This window comes from Gadus morhua, chromosome 7 (assembly GCF_902167405.1).
Source record: "Gadus morhua chromosome 7, gadMor3.0, whole genome shotgun sequence".
Lineage (NCBI taxonomy): Eukaryota > Metazoa > Chordata > Actinopteri > Gadiformes > Gadidae > Gadus > Gadus morhua.
In genome coordinates this window covers 32413996-32429650 of record NC_044054.1, presented here as the reverse complement: position 1 = coordinate 32429650, position 15655 = coordinate 32413996, and the positions used below count along the sequence as shown (strand labels likewise).

The following is a 15655-nucleotide window of genomic DNA, read 5'->3' as shown; positions in this document are numbered from 1 at the left end:
TGACCGAGAGTGACCTAGACCCTTGGAGCCAACCGCTATCACAACCCCTACATCCAGCCCCTACTGCTACCAACTAACACTCACCACTACCACTCCCTCTACCTCTACCACTACCACTACCACTACCTCTACCACTACCACTACCTCTACCACTACCTCTACCACTACCACTACCTCTACCTCTACCACTACCACTACCTCTACCACTACCACTACCACTACCTCTACCACTACCTCTACCACTACCACTACCTCTACCTCTACCACTACCACTACCTCTACCACTACCACTACCTCTACCACTACCACTACCACTACCTCTACCTCTACCACTACCACTACCACTACCACTACCACTACCACTACCACTACCTCTACCTCTACCACTACCACTACCACTACCTCTACCTCTACGACTACCACTAACAATACCACTACCTCTACCTCTACCACTACCTCTACCTCTACCACTACCACTACCTCTACCTCTACCTCTACCACTACCTCTACCACTACCTCTACCTCTACCTCTACCACTACCACTACCTCTACCACTACCTCTACCACTACCTCTACCTCTACCTCTACCACTACCTCTACCTCTACCTCTACCACTACCACTACCTCTACCACTACCTCTACCACTACCTCTACCTCTACCTCTACCACTACCACTACCTCTACCACTACCTCTACCACTACCTCTACCACTACCTCTACCACTACCACCACTGCTCTCCAACTACCACTACCACTACCACTACCTCTACCTCTACCCGCTACCATTGCCCACTAACGCTATCCCACTACCACTACCCATACCCAATACCCTCTATCTCTATCACGCCTACTAGTGGGTAGTTTACCCACTACCACTACCTCTACCCCTACCTGTACCCTCTACTCCTCTCTTGGAACAGGAGAGGAGGGAGCGAGGGCGGGACTTCAGTCACATGGGTATAGCGGTCAGAGCGAGGGCGGGACTTCAGTCCCATGGGTATAGCGGTGAGAGTGAGGGCGGGACTTCAGTCACATGGCTATAGCGGTCAGAGTGAGGGCGGGACTTCAGTCCCATGGGTATAGCGGTCAGAGTGAGGGCGGGACTTCAGTCACATGGCTATAACGGTCAGAGTGAGGGCGGGACTTCAGTCACATGGGTATAGCGGTCAGAGTGAGGGCGGGACTTTCACAACAACCTCAACAACGAAGGAAAACATTGATGAATATGACAACACTTTTCTGAACTTCTACGAATCTGTACTCCAACATAACTTTAACAAACTATTTATGTATCGACAAAGTGAGACCTGCGGAAAACCTCTCTAAGATACTTTCGCTCTGTATCACCTAATAATTACCCATAATGCATTACTTTTTATTTAATAATTCCGTTCCCCTGTGTAAATAGAACATTTTTTAAACGATTGCTGTTTTTTTATATTCTTATAATGCTTAATGTGATTTTGTATTTTGACATCAAGGTGTAACTTTGATGTCGTCTGTGTTCTTGATCAAATTGAGGACCATCTTAGCTTCCCAATCTTCCAAACTAAGAGAGGACTCTTAAAAAAAAGTGTTTTTTGAAACACATTCTTATTGTTTTTGATCACAATATGAATAATAAAGACAATCACGTTTAAGTGGGCTTGTGTGAATCTGTATTCCTAACTTGTTGATAAATATAAGGTGTAGGTCATATCAACGTCATGTGCACGGTACCAACAGTTTCTTGCATAATGGGTAGAAATATGCAATACTAAGCTGTAAATTGTAAAATAAGGTACAACTGTGCACCACTAGAATGCAATGTATTCCAGAGAAAATGTCACAATTTCGCTTTACCTGAATTACTACAATTGAAAATGCTGCACATTTCACTAATAAAGAAACATAACTTACAATTTATTTCATTAAAACACCGATTTGTATTGAAACTGCTCATAGGTGGATCAACTGGATATTACAGTTTTCAAGTAATGTCCAGTTTGAATCCTGAAATTCATGCTTAGAGCAAAGTTGACTGTCGAGGGTTGATGTCAGAGAGAAAGTGCAGTGAGCCAAACGCTGTCTACTGGTGCCACCTCGTGGAGAAGGATGGTACTGACGCTGATTGTTATTGTTTTGCTGTTACAGCTGTTACATATGATTGATATGGCTCTCTGTGGCTACAACATACAATACGTGCGAGTGCCTTGTCATCCGTATAGGAGTGCAGGAGGCCAGGCTAGTGCTGTGGTGCCTAGCCTTGGACCCCCAGGCCCAACGCTCTGGGTTCGTACCCCCAATGTCCACAGTCGTGGGCCTCCTCGAGCAAGCCGCCCCCTAACCCGTACCCCTGAAAATGAATTCACTGTGAGCCTCTTGTGTTAAAGGCCTCTGCTAACCTCTGGACGGGTGTGAAGCTCACAGGCTGCTGGGACTCCTGTTTGAACGTCCTCCACGTGTTTAGTCTGCAGGTCTGAAGGTCTCTTCCACCACAGTGGAGCTGATGCGATGCAGGCCTGGATGTACAGCGCATGTGACAAATGTGGTCTCTCCAGCTTTACACTAGCACAAAGGCACAGTCTTCATGGCTCTGCTGCTCTCGCTCCTTCGCTCTTGCTCTCCCCCTCTCACTCTCTCCTGATGGCCTATAGCTCACTCTCTCCCCCTCTGTCCACTCCTCTCAAGCCTCCACACACGCACAAACATGATGCATAAGCGCACACAGACACACACACACACACACACAGACACAGACACAGACACACACACACACACACACACACACACACACACACACACACACACACACACACACACACACACACACACACTGATGAAAACGCATCACAGCACCGCAAATTAATTAAATATTACTCTTTGTAATTATTATTATTATAAAGCCTGCATAATTATTTAGCAATGATATTCTTTTATTTATGTATGAGATATTTATATAACGGATGAAAATGCCGTTGCTCGCATGTCTCTCCCTTGTTCCTCTGCGTCCCGCTCCGAGCTCATCAGAGCCTCTTGGCGGCTCTCTGAGCGAGTCTCTGAGCCCCGGAGGTGACGGCTGACATGTTGCCTCCTCGGAGTTTCGGCGCGTCTCGGCGACATGTTTCAATGGTTTCTTCTCCACATAATGGACAACACCATTTTATGAATTTGTAGATTTTTGGTAGATTTCGCAATTTCCGCTTAAGCCAAGACAGACCGGGGGTTTACCCAGGTAAAAAATAGGCGTGGCTTATTTTTCATACTCTGTTCACCTGTTCACAGAACGCAAGCTCGTTTACCTTGTGTCTCTGTTAGAATAAACCACCTGTGGAACATTAACCACTCTCCGAGTCATACCTAGCCCGAGACGACCATACCACAAAGGATCGAATTTGGAGTCGGAATGAAGTGGCTTTTTTTATTAATTCCAGCCTTTACCGGTAAGTTGGTAAGCGTGGACTATATTTCGAGTGAGAGCGTGTGGGCCGGTGAACATGCGACTATCTCGCATTCCATCGGATATAAACAATAGGTCTAAATTACTCGCAGTTTTATCTGGTAAATATCAACTTATTCTCAAACTTTAAATGAGGACTATACACCCTGCTCCCTGGCTTGGGGCAGGTCGTGGAATGCAAGTGCCCATACTCGCGCTGCGGGATGAGCCGGGGATGTCCCGGTGGGTCGATAGTCACGGGACTTTTTTTGTAGATATTGGTCCGACCGGTCCATAAAACCAGTTGATCAGCGGCCCAATTGACACTGGGCTGGGCCAATCACTATCGGCGTGGGGGGTTTCCTCACCTTCAGGGCATGTAGCCAACTTCAGTCTGCGTGTCCTCCGGTAACTGAAGTTGACATTTAGGATTACCAATGATTTTAGATATACTATTTGATCATGGTGGGAGTCAAAGAAAAAAATATAAAAAATCAGTGAGATGAAATCCCGCAAACATTCTTGAAAAGGAATAGGCCTACATTAGTGACTTTTTTGTTAATCTATGTTCTTGCTTTTCGTATTTAATCAAATAAATTCATGATATGGTAGGCTACCCAAATGCATGATGGGTACCATATCTGCTCGTTGAAAATCATCTAACGTCAACCGTAGCCAACCGTAGCTGTAGGCTGCTCGTTTACTCTCTCAGAGACGATATGGCCAAACATCATCTTGTCAATTGAGAGTGAACGAGCACACGCACATCGTCAATGACTTTGCTGAAACCAAGGCGCGTCGAATGCCTTGTCAATAAAATCGAGATGAACAGTTAATGTTAGCAGGGGCGGCCCCAGCACATTTGGTGCTCTAGGCGAGCTTCACTCCTGGCGCTCCCCCCCCCCTCCGCAAAAAATAAATAAATAAAATTGTTCGTTAATTCCCCACGAAAACTGAATTGCAACCTTGAAAAACTGTTTTGCCCTGTAACTGCATTTCTTTCACATAAACACAACAACGATCGCAACGATGAACAAACATTAATTCAAGAATAAAATCCACAGAGGAAAAAATTGTGCCCCGGATGGCTTTTGCCTCTTCATTTTCTTGATTTCGTTCTTGATTCTCGATTCTTGAAAACACTCTAACCAAACGCCTTATAGTACTAGCATGTTCTGACGAAACCAAGGAGGTAGGTTCCCCTTCCGTTTTCGATTTTTGGCTCATTTTACCCTAATGTTAGATTTATTTTTTTATTGGTTGGAGATATAGAAGGGGCGCAAAAATATGCCCCAGGAGGGAAAAAATATATAATTGTGTTTATTTTTTTTATTTTTTTTGGGCGCATTATTTTGCGCTCCCCCTCTAGATGGCGCTCTAGGCGGCCGCCTAACCCGCCTGTAGGGAAGGCCGCCCCTGAATGTTAGGCCTGTATAGAGGTTGGGTTGGAAAATGGCATTTTAACAATTCCTCAAACTACCAACATTTCTATCTATAAAATATATAGGTAGATTATAAAAGGAAAACAAAAATATCAAATTAATCAAATAAAACAGTGTGAGGGTTATTATATTATGCCCCAACCAGACCTTCTAATATTTTGGTTTATAATTTGCCATATACGTTCTTAGAACTTCTGATCTCTTAAAACTATCCAATATTATTGTTGGACTAGCCTACTATGGGCCCATAGTTCAGATGTGGTGCGCAGCCCGAGTGTGTATGTGTCTTTATTTAGTTGGAATCTTATAATATATGTCATGTTTGTAGTTTAGCCTAACCAAGCCAGCCCACTTAAGGGGGCAAATCAGCTAAACTAGGTGCCGGCCCCAAGCCTGGATTAACGGGGAGGGTTGGCATCAGGAAGTAAACTCTAGTAATGAGAATAGCCTATGTGTGTATGTGTGTGTTGGGGGGGGCATGACCCATATCTATGGCGACACATTAGTGCCATAATTCACTAATGTGATAAAAGATGCATTCGGGCATATTATATTATTCCACACGCGTAGATATTAACTGCGAGCGCGCAAATGATCTCTGCGCGCGCGCAAATTACCTCTCGCGCGTAACAGCCTCTCGCGAATGATGTTCTGCTCTCGCGCGCAAATTTAGTTTTGGCACTATGGGGGAGGGAACCAAGGCAGGGCGGGCTTTCCTGTGATTGGCCGTTTCTGAAGCGCGATATTTGATTGACAGCCCTCCTCACATTCAATTCTGAATTGTACAGTAAATGGCTGAAACGATAGTTACGTATTGTAACTCCAGATTCTATGAGTATAGGCGCAGCCTTTTAAGTGTCAGCCTCAATGTCCTTTAAATAGCAGAAGAAAAGCTGTTTATTGGGAGCAGAACGTCTGCCGGCGCCCGACTATATATGCGAAATGCGGACGTCGTTGAGGCACGCCGCACGCGGACATAATTGAGGCCCACGCTGTTGGTGGTCGGGTATTACAAATCTTTCAGTGCTACGGCTCACGCCTAGGGATAATAACCCTATAGCGATAGCCTTAAAAGGCTGCGCCTATACTCATAGAATCTAAGTTACAATACGTAAATATAGTTTTCAGCCATTTACTGTACAATTCAGAATTGAATGTGAGGAGGGCTGTCAATCAAATATTGCGCTTCAGAAACGGCCAATCATAGGAAAGCCCGCCCTGCCTTGGTTCCCTCCACCATAGTGCCAAAACTAAATTTGCTCGCGAGAGCAGAACATCATTCGCGAGAGGCTGTTTTGCGTGCGCAGAGGTAATTTGCGTGCGCGCACAGATCATTTGCGCGCTCGCAGTTAATATCTACGCGTGTGGAATAATATAATACGCCCGAATGCATCTTTTATCACATTAGTGAATTATGCCACTAATGTGTCGCCATACATATCTGCCACAGGGCATGACCCATATCTGCCACAGGGCCCTTTGTAAAGTTGTTCCGCCACTGATAAGTACGCCGACAGTACCCTTATGCTAGGCCGGGGTTTAAGCCGGATGGCGAAAGCCGCCGCAGCTACGTAAGCATCGTGACCTCATAGCACCCCGACACAGTGTAGCCTGGTAATATATCCAAAAAGAAAATAAAGAAAGAGTAGCAATGTAGAACGTCCAAGAAGGAAGGCAAACTTCTGTGTGACATTTTCTTCGATAGAAGAATCGCCCTTGTCCATAAATACCTCACAGGGACTGTGTTTGTTTGTTCCCCTTGTATCCCCATGTCGCACGCAAAGCTAATAGTTTGAATTCTTGGCCAAGTCTAATAAAGGAGCCTCCTTTATTAGACTTCTAATAAAGTCTAATAAAGGAGCCTCCTTTATTAGACTTGGCCAAGAATTCAAACTAGATAATCAACCTCCTTATCTGTATTAGCTTCATTACAATTGTATTGAGCCTGGCTGTGTCTTAGCCTTAATTAAATGCTTCATTGTTTATTTGGTAGGCCTATCGTTTAATGTCTGTCCATGTCAGGTCTACATCTTTCTCTTCATTACTACGTGTTCATTCAGGTTAATTACTTCAAAGATAAGATTGTTCAAAGGTTCATATTGATGTCCCTATATTCTTTGTTATAGATACAGTTAGACACCCTTTCTCTTTCATCTACAGTTGGCGTATTTGGTGACGAGTGCAAAGTCACCCATCAGGGCAAAGCAACGATGTACAACATCCCAAACCCTAAGAGCAATCCAACGTGTGATTACAGCTGGGCTGATTCTAATGTAAGTTAAACATTTATTAAAGTGGATTATTGAATGATTGTGATTGATATTAAAATGGTAGCTGAATGTTTTATTCAATGAGTTTAATAGCCTATTGTTTTATTGGCATTATGTTGAGGTAACAATTATAATTTTTAAACCAACGATTATATCGTGGGGTTAAATTCCTCTTAATCCACAACATTTTGAAGGCATGAAACAATTTAAGTGAATACAGTGCTGTCAATCATGTCTAAAAGCCCTACACATTCCTCCTGTATGCTTGAACTACAGGACGTCCTGGCAAATAATGCCCAACCCAATAATGGAGGTATATCCTCATCTCACTCCTCTCTCACTTTGCTTGGATGCCGGAAGAACGTTTCTGTGATGATTGATTGCCCTCCGAAGGTAAGAGAACTGTAGTACTTGACCTCCATTCAGATAGGAAGCCCTGTGCATTGTTGTCTTCTCTGAATGTTTTCTGTAGCTGGCACCTCCGCACAGTGTTTAAATATGGTTTAAAAAAAACACTTCTGATAGAAAACTTTTAGTGAGTTTGATTGCCAAACATTTGTATCATATCCTCACAATATAGCCACTATATCAGGATTGTTCCTTATTTCATGAGTAGCGCATTCATTAAAATAAGAAATAGATTTGTGATATTGCTACTCCTGTATAACCATGGACCAACCTGGTCCTCCGAGCTCACATAAGGTTTCTCTCTGCAGGTTTAGCTGGCCTATAGTTGAAAAGTAGGATGTAAGGCTATGTTATTGCAATGTTGCTGACCACTTGTTTTTTAATCCGACAAAAGCCTTGTAAGGACAGTTCCTCTGCGTTTCTCTCGTAGATCGCACCATCTTTCGACGTCTTTGTTTAATACGACTGCGATACTGTGATGACGTATGTACAAGGGGCAACCTTAGTCAGGCCCAGTTGAGATTGCCTAGTGCGAGCACAGGACAGCGGCGGGGGGGGGGGGGGGGGGGGGGGGGGGCATGATCGTACTTGAGTAAGGTACAGGGCAACTTTGCCTACTGTGAGGGCGCCCTGAATAAGGAGGTATTGACGTCAGCTAGAAGCCATCAATGCTACTGAATCTGTTCTACACCTTCCAAACTGCAACACCACCAAATGGAAGATACATCTGTGAAACGCATCGACTCAGACTCAGCTCGGGCTCCAAAATCTTCGCTGTCAGAACAGTTAGGATGTTCATAGAACCAAGGGCCAGGCTCTACATACTCTGAGCCAGTGGTTCAAGAAGGTGTTTTAAGAGTTGACTTTAATTCCTGTAAAACACATGTTCCTTTTCTCCTCTCATTGTAGTACCACACAACCTTCTGCCCCAGTGAGTTTATTTTTATGCTTGATTATTATCAGTGCGAAACATAAATATTTAATTGAATTAATGTATTTTTGCTTAAAATATTATTCCAATGTAAACATCATTTCGATGTCAATATTATATTTTCCCAAAACAATTTCCTGTTAATCTGATGTGTTGATGGAACCAATATCTTGGGGATAAAATGAGTATAGAGCTGAATTATTTGAATGGTTGGTTTTTAAGTTTTAGTTAATGTTTACTTAGCATGTTTATTTCAACAGCTGACTGCCCTACTGCACCAGAACCTCAAGGTAGGGATGCATTATCTTCACCAACTCCACAAATGGCAACATGCAAACCTATTGTCTTCTGTCTTAGTTATCTGGTAGATTACGAATGTCTACAATATATATATAGAATCAAAGTAGGCCATATGTGGTCGGTATTTGTTTTTATTTTAAATGTTTTTTCTTTTTATACTGAACTTTGGTTGTTAATGTTGTTTGGTCATCTAATGTGTTGACCTGAAGTATTTTAAGGGCTGTACAATTAACTTGACCTGTCAGTATTGTACTACTACAGCTAAAATGATAAAATGAATATAGTTTAATTATTTGAATATTTACTTTTCAAGTTTTAGTTATATATTCCTTGCATGTTTATTTCAACAGCTAACTTCACTCCTGCACCAGAACCTCCAGGTAGGAATGTATTATTTTCATCAACTCCACAAATGGCAACATGTGAACCTAATGTGGTCATAATTTGTTTATGTTTTGAATGTTTTCCCTTTTTCTACTGAACTTTGCTTGTTTTTGTTGTTTGGTCATCTAATGTTTAACTGAAGTATTTTGAGGGATGTACAATTAACTTGACCAGAATTGTACTTCTACAGCTAATCCCACCGACAAATCTTAAACTAATTGTTTGTCAGAAACTTTCATTTCATGAGCAAATGTTTTTTTCCTGGATACAATCGTTTGCTGTTGATTATTATTCTTCTCTATGGCGGTCAAAGCAGTATAGTATATAAACCCTGAATTCCAAAGTAAAACTTTGATTCACCTCGTTAAATTAGAATGATCTGTAGTGTTTGCCAAACCTAAACTAAGATATTCAACACCCAAATCAGTAGATTAATTTGAAATATAGTCAGCAATTTCACCGACATCATATGGGTACAACAGAGTTAAGCAACCCTGTTTGGGGAGGCTGAGTGTGTTAGCCATTAGTTTGTGGTCTAACTATGCGTTGATTCAGATTCAGAGGCTTTGCCAATGACCCTTCAATGTATTTCTGCTTGTAGAACACATTGACCCCATAAACAACAGCAGCCTGGCTCTGGCTGTAGTCTGGACTCCAGGGGAAATTGCAGGGACTGTGGTCGGGACTGTTGGGGTCATTGTGGTGGTCATTGCGGTGGTCATTGCGTTGGTCTGCTGCAGAAAGAAAGAAAACAGGTATTACAAACAACATTTTCGATCACAGTCCAATGTCCTCATTGTCGCAGCCAGTAATTAGGAACCATCTTCACCCAATCAATCCATGTGCAATTCAGTAATACACTGCTGGCTAAACAATATTTTCACTTAGATCACCACATTTTGTTAGCCTGGTACTACCAGACTCTCACACTACATTTCATTTCTGCAGAGAGTCTGGACCTACTCAATTGACAAATGTTAACTCACTTGAAGGCGGGTCTGTTGAAGTTTAAAACTATTGGATCTGCCAAGTGCCACTCAGGATCTGCCAAAACCAATCACTAGCGTTGCGCGTAGGCTGTAAGCAAACCAAACACTGTGCGTGAAGATGTCCGAGAGAGCTGACTTTAACGTCATTGTTCTCAACCGCTCTGTCTGTTCGCTGTTATTGTGCTCTTGTGCATTGAAGACTCTTTAGCAGTTGATTACTGAATTGAATATGGATTAAACACCCGATAGAGCCAAGGACTACATAGTGTAGTGAAGTGTATGCACAGAGCGAACGATAGAAAGATAATCAATAGGCTGATGTGGTCTGACTGGTTATTGTTGATTTACTGTTGAAGCAGATTCTGTTGATAGTAGGACTTTGCCACGCAATGTCTTATTACTGAAGAGGATTAGGGCCACACATGTAAAAAAAAATTAAGTTCTGACTTTATTCTCAGAATTCTGAGAAAAAAGTCAGAATTCTGACTTTAATCTCAGAATTCTGAGAATAAAGTCAGAATTCTGACATTAATCTCAGAATTCTGACATTAATCTCAGAATTCTGACTTTAATCTCAGAATTCTGAGATAAAAAGTCAGAATTCTGACATTAATCTCAGAATTCTGAGATTAAAGTCAGAATTCTGACTTTAATCTCAGAATTCTGAGATAAAAAGTCAGAATTCTGACATTAATCTCAGAATTCTGAGATTAAAGTCAGAATTCTGACTTTAATCTCAGAATTCTGAGAAAAAAGTCAGAATTCTGACATTAATCTCAGAATTCTGAGAAAAAAGTCAGAATTCTGACTTTAAAGTCAGAACTACGGGTATCTGTAAGGGGCAACCTCCGTGGGAGAGACACTTTGCTTTATGCAGTAGGAGGAAACCTATGGAAGTCCAAGAAAGCCACAATCCGGCCCTAGAATGGCGCGGTAAAAGTGCACGTCCCATAGCCAACTCACCAAGCTCACCAAGTCCAGTATTCAGAATGCAAAGCATTTATTCACAAATACGTTCTATTTTTTTGACAAGCGGAGCCGACAGTCCTGTGCAAGTATGCACATTAGCCATGTGCGCCAAACAGAAGATAGACGCAATGTATAGAACTGATTGTTGTGCATTGTTGTGGATATGTAGGCTGGTTAGTTGTGGTTGTTTTTGGTCTTAGTGAAACAGCTTTGCCTTGGAGTTGGAGAAGTTGGAGTGATTGTGTGAATGTGCGAGAGAGACGCACCTGCCGTGGTGATGTTGGGCTTGTTGTTGGCTTATATGTGATCAATGATGTATCTGTCTGATCGTATTAGCTGTAGATGGATGGTTAAATAATGTCACAAGAACGGTCATACTGCAGGCTCTTATTTGCAAATGCACTGATTGTGTGCCTGTCTCCGATATGCTATATACCTGGCATTTATTCAGTTCATGAGTGCGCAAGAACTGTGCCAATTATTGTCGTGTTTGCATTGTAATGCACAACTTTGCCCCTCCCTGTTATAAAATAACGTGCATCCCAACAACTTTAGCCAATGCAGGCTCCTATTGCTATACCAGTGTGTTTAACGTGTGTGCGTGTGTGTGTCTGTGTGTGTGTGTGTGTGTGTGTGTGTGTGTGTGTGCGTGTGTGTGTGTGTTGTCATGTAGGCTATAGATATAGATTTATTGTCTTGGCTTGCTTGCATCCATGAAATATTGTAATGTTATGGCCTAGCTGGCTACTGCATATCGAGAACAATCTGGGGATGAGGGCATCCCCGAATATTGACGGGTATTTCGAACACTGCCATCTCAATATATAGCCTAACATATACAAATATATCAGTGTACTAGACACAAATGTATTTTCCACTAGCTAGTGGTGGTCATTACATCGTAGTGAAACTAGTAAAGACAACACAGCTTTATGTTACGGCGAAACATGGAGGCACTGCAGCTCTAGTCTCGACAATGCGTTACTTTAGTCTGGTATTTCTCTTCACTGATTGGTTAGACAGCCTTCAAACTTAGTGGTCAAGCAAAGAAGAGGGAGGGCTCGTTCTGCATACCTAATAGCCGGAGTGAATAACTACTAGCCGGAGTTAATAACTAATAGCCGGAGTGAATGACTAATAGCCGCGGCTATTAGTCATTCAAAACCGTACGGAATTCTTGCCAAACCGCACAGGTTTTGCACTTTTACCACGTCTTTCCATAGGTTTCCTCCTACTGCATAAAGCAAAGTGTCTCTCCCACGGAGGTTGGTCCTTACAGATACCCGTAGTTCTGACTTTAAAGTCAGAATGCTGACTTTTTTCTCAGAATTCTGAGATTAATGTCAGAATTCTGACTTTTTTCTCAGAATTCTGAGATTAATGTCAGAATTCTGACTTTAATCTCAGAATTCTGAGAAAAAAGTCAGAATTCTGAGATTAAAGTCAGAATTCTGACTTTTTTTCTCGGAATTCTGAGATTAATGTCAGAATTCTGACTTTATTCTCAGAATTCTGAGATTAAAGTCAGAATTCTGACTTTTTTTCTCGGAATTCTGAGATTAATGTCAGAATTCTGACTTTATTCTCAGAATTCTGAGATTAAAGTCAGAATTCTGACTTTTTTCTCAGAATTCTGAGAATAAAGTCAGAACTTAATTTTTTTTTACATGTGTGGCCCTAATCCTCTTCCGTATTTTATGGATAACATAGTAAACGGTAACTTGAGATTATTTTGCACAACACCATTTTTGAATAAATTATTATTTTTCATAGATTTTTTTTCCTTAGAATTATACATTTTGATATGGTGGAAATATTTCCATGCAGTTTATTTATGATGATGCCCTTTTTTCACTTTCTAATAATACAGTTGGTTGGAGCGGTTCAATGGAGCGGGTTCTTCAAACGAACCACAAAGCGGAAGTGGAGGAGATGGAAGACCAGAGGTTATACCGATGCTAGACGTTTAGACACGTGACAAGGTTGAGTTCTATTGGCTGTGGAAGCTGGCAGACTCTTAATGCTGTACCAGAGTGTGCACTTTGGAGTGATTTTGGTCCAGGAACACAGAAACGGGATCATGTATAAATCTGAATAGGCTGAATAGTATAAATCTATAAAAATATTTATATTATATCAAAGTTTTTCTCAGTCGCTTTGGTACATTTCTCAGATCAGAAATTAATCTATAAAAATATGAATATTATATTATTATATACTAGACAAAGTATTATTATTATTATTGTTATTATGTGGAGTCTGTTACAATGTTCAAATGAAAACAATAACATAAATCCAGTGTAGAACTGTGATTGATGATCAACATGGGAGGCATATATAATGATGTGGAAGCTGTGGAATCTCTTCATGCTGTGCCAGGGTGGGCACTTTGGAGTCACGTGCAAATGAATGAATATTATTATCGAATTGAATTTTGTACTCGATACTCCTCTCTTTCTCTCGCTCTCTCTCTTTCTCTCGAATATTGCATTTAATTTACGACTATGGACTTTTAAAAAATCTATATATACAGTATCTGTTATACAAAAATTCTAAAATATATTTCAAACTCAATATACCTAACTATATATATATTTTAACAGGATCAAGATAATCAACCCTATTACATATAAATGCATGTTATTCTCCTGTCTCGTTGATTTCTGGATGGATTATGTATACGTTTAGGGTTCAGCATGGGCTGTGTACTTGAGACATTGGCAAGGGGGCGTTTCTTTAATCTTCCGATGTGGCGTGATGATGATCACAGAAGGGAAGTTACTAACCACAGAAACGTCAGCATGTGGTTCAACTCTGATTGTTCTTTGCTTCATAAATAAATTGGCTTGACTTGTATTGCAAATGATCTCAGTCTTGCACTCCTTACAATCTCTGCACAAAATACAATGTTATGAACAACGAAACACATGACTACATTAATACATTTAAGTAAGGAAGATTAGTTGGTATAGTGCAAACAATAAATAATTAAGATTGATCATATGAAATGTTTAACAAGACATTTAAATTGAATAGGCCATGTTAATAATATTTTGAGTATTTTGTGGCTGAGCAACAATGTTAGCCTGAAATCCATACGAAAGTCATGCTAAATGGGCAATGTTCAGATGACTTAATGCAGAAGGGTCAATACTACGTCAATAGTATGATGTAGCAGGCCTTTTCCTCTTCTTTCCTGAGCTTTAGCATATTGCATTCTTAGGTCACACAGCAAACACTACTACACAACATTTGACCATGTATATTATCAATTTAACAGTGACTGCTGCAACAGATTCAAGGAAAACACCAGGTGCTTCCTCATTTTAAGTGTCTGGTCTGGTATGTTGATCCAGTATATAGTAAGATAGTCCCGTTAGTCCTTTATGGTCTCGATGCCAGATTCGTTGCTCTTACAATGTCCCACACAAATCCACTAAAATAGGAGAATAATCATCTGCAACAGCAACGATTCAAAATGAACACTGAAGGTTTGATAGGCCAACGCTGGAATAGTTAAGTAAGGTTACTAAACATGTAAGAAGAATGTCAACTATTGTCATGTGTTCTATGAATAAAGATGACATTGTTGTTATTAATGAAAGTGTGTGTGTCCATTTATGGTTATGGACAGAAGAGCACCTGACAGGAGAAGAAACAGCCTTGTTGAAAAGAGTAAGTATAGAAAACTAGGTCATCTACATTTGCATTAGGACATTTAGCAGACGCTTTTATCCAGAGCGACTAACAATTAGACCATTCATCAGAAGAAAGAGAATCAACAGTACATACCCATTTCTTTAGCCCTTTAATCCCAGTGAGTTCATCCCAGTCAGAGTCTCCAGGGCTTCAGAGGCCGGCCCGCCCCTAGCAGAACCCATCCTGCTGCATGTTGGGTATGAATCTCTCTCTGTACCGTAGAACTCTAGGACCAGGACTCACCCCGGTCTCTCTCTCCAGGGGGGCCCCAGCCCGCGAGGCTCCCAGCCCTGGCTGAGGTTCAGCCCCTACCACACCCCCCCTCCCTCCAGGGGGCCCCTGACCTCCGGGCCCCCGGCCCCCCCGCGGGTCTGGACCCAGCGAGGGAAGCGGCTCAGGGCCGGAGCTGGTAGACTGGACCACCTCTGAACTCCTAGTGACCGAGAGTGACCGAGAGTGACCGAGAGTGACCGATAGTGACCGAGAGTGACCGAGAGTGACCTGGACACTTGGAGCCAACCGCTATCAGAACCCCTACATCCAGCCCCTACTGCTGCCAACTAACACTCTCCCACTACCTCTACCACTACCTCTACCACTACCTCTACCTCTACCTCTACCACTACCACTACCCCTACCCCTACCCCTACCCCTACCACTACCTCTACCACTACCACTACCTCTACCACTACCTCTACCTCTACCTCTACCTCTACCTCTACCACTACCCCTACCTCTACCACTACCTCTACCTCTACCTCTACCACTACCACTACCACTACCACTACCACTACCACTACCTCTACCATTACCACTACCTCTACCACTACCACTACCACTACCTC

At 42.0% G+C, this 15655-nt stretch overlaps 1 protein-coding gene across 1 annotated transcript in view; it reads left to right on the top strand.

Annotated features, from left to right (window-relative positions):
- LOC115547199 (mucin-2-like) overlaps nt 1–15655 on the top strand; it is a gene marked incomplete at both ends in the record, with an annotated part of 211274 nt that overhangs the window by 195237 nt on the left and 382 nt on the right. Inside the window, 2 exons of the mRNA XM_030361204.1 lie at nt 141–705; nt 15377–15655. The exon at nt 15377–15655 is cut by the window's right edge and continues 382 nt beyond it. Coding sequence (XP_030217064.1) covers nt 141–705; nt 15377–15655 — 844 coding nt within the window. The remainder of the gene's footprint in view (nt 1–140; nt 706–15376) is intronic.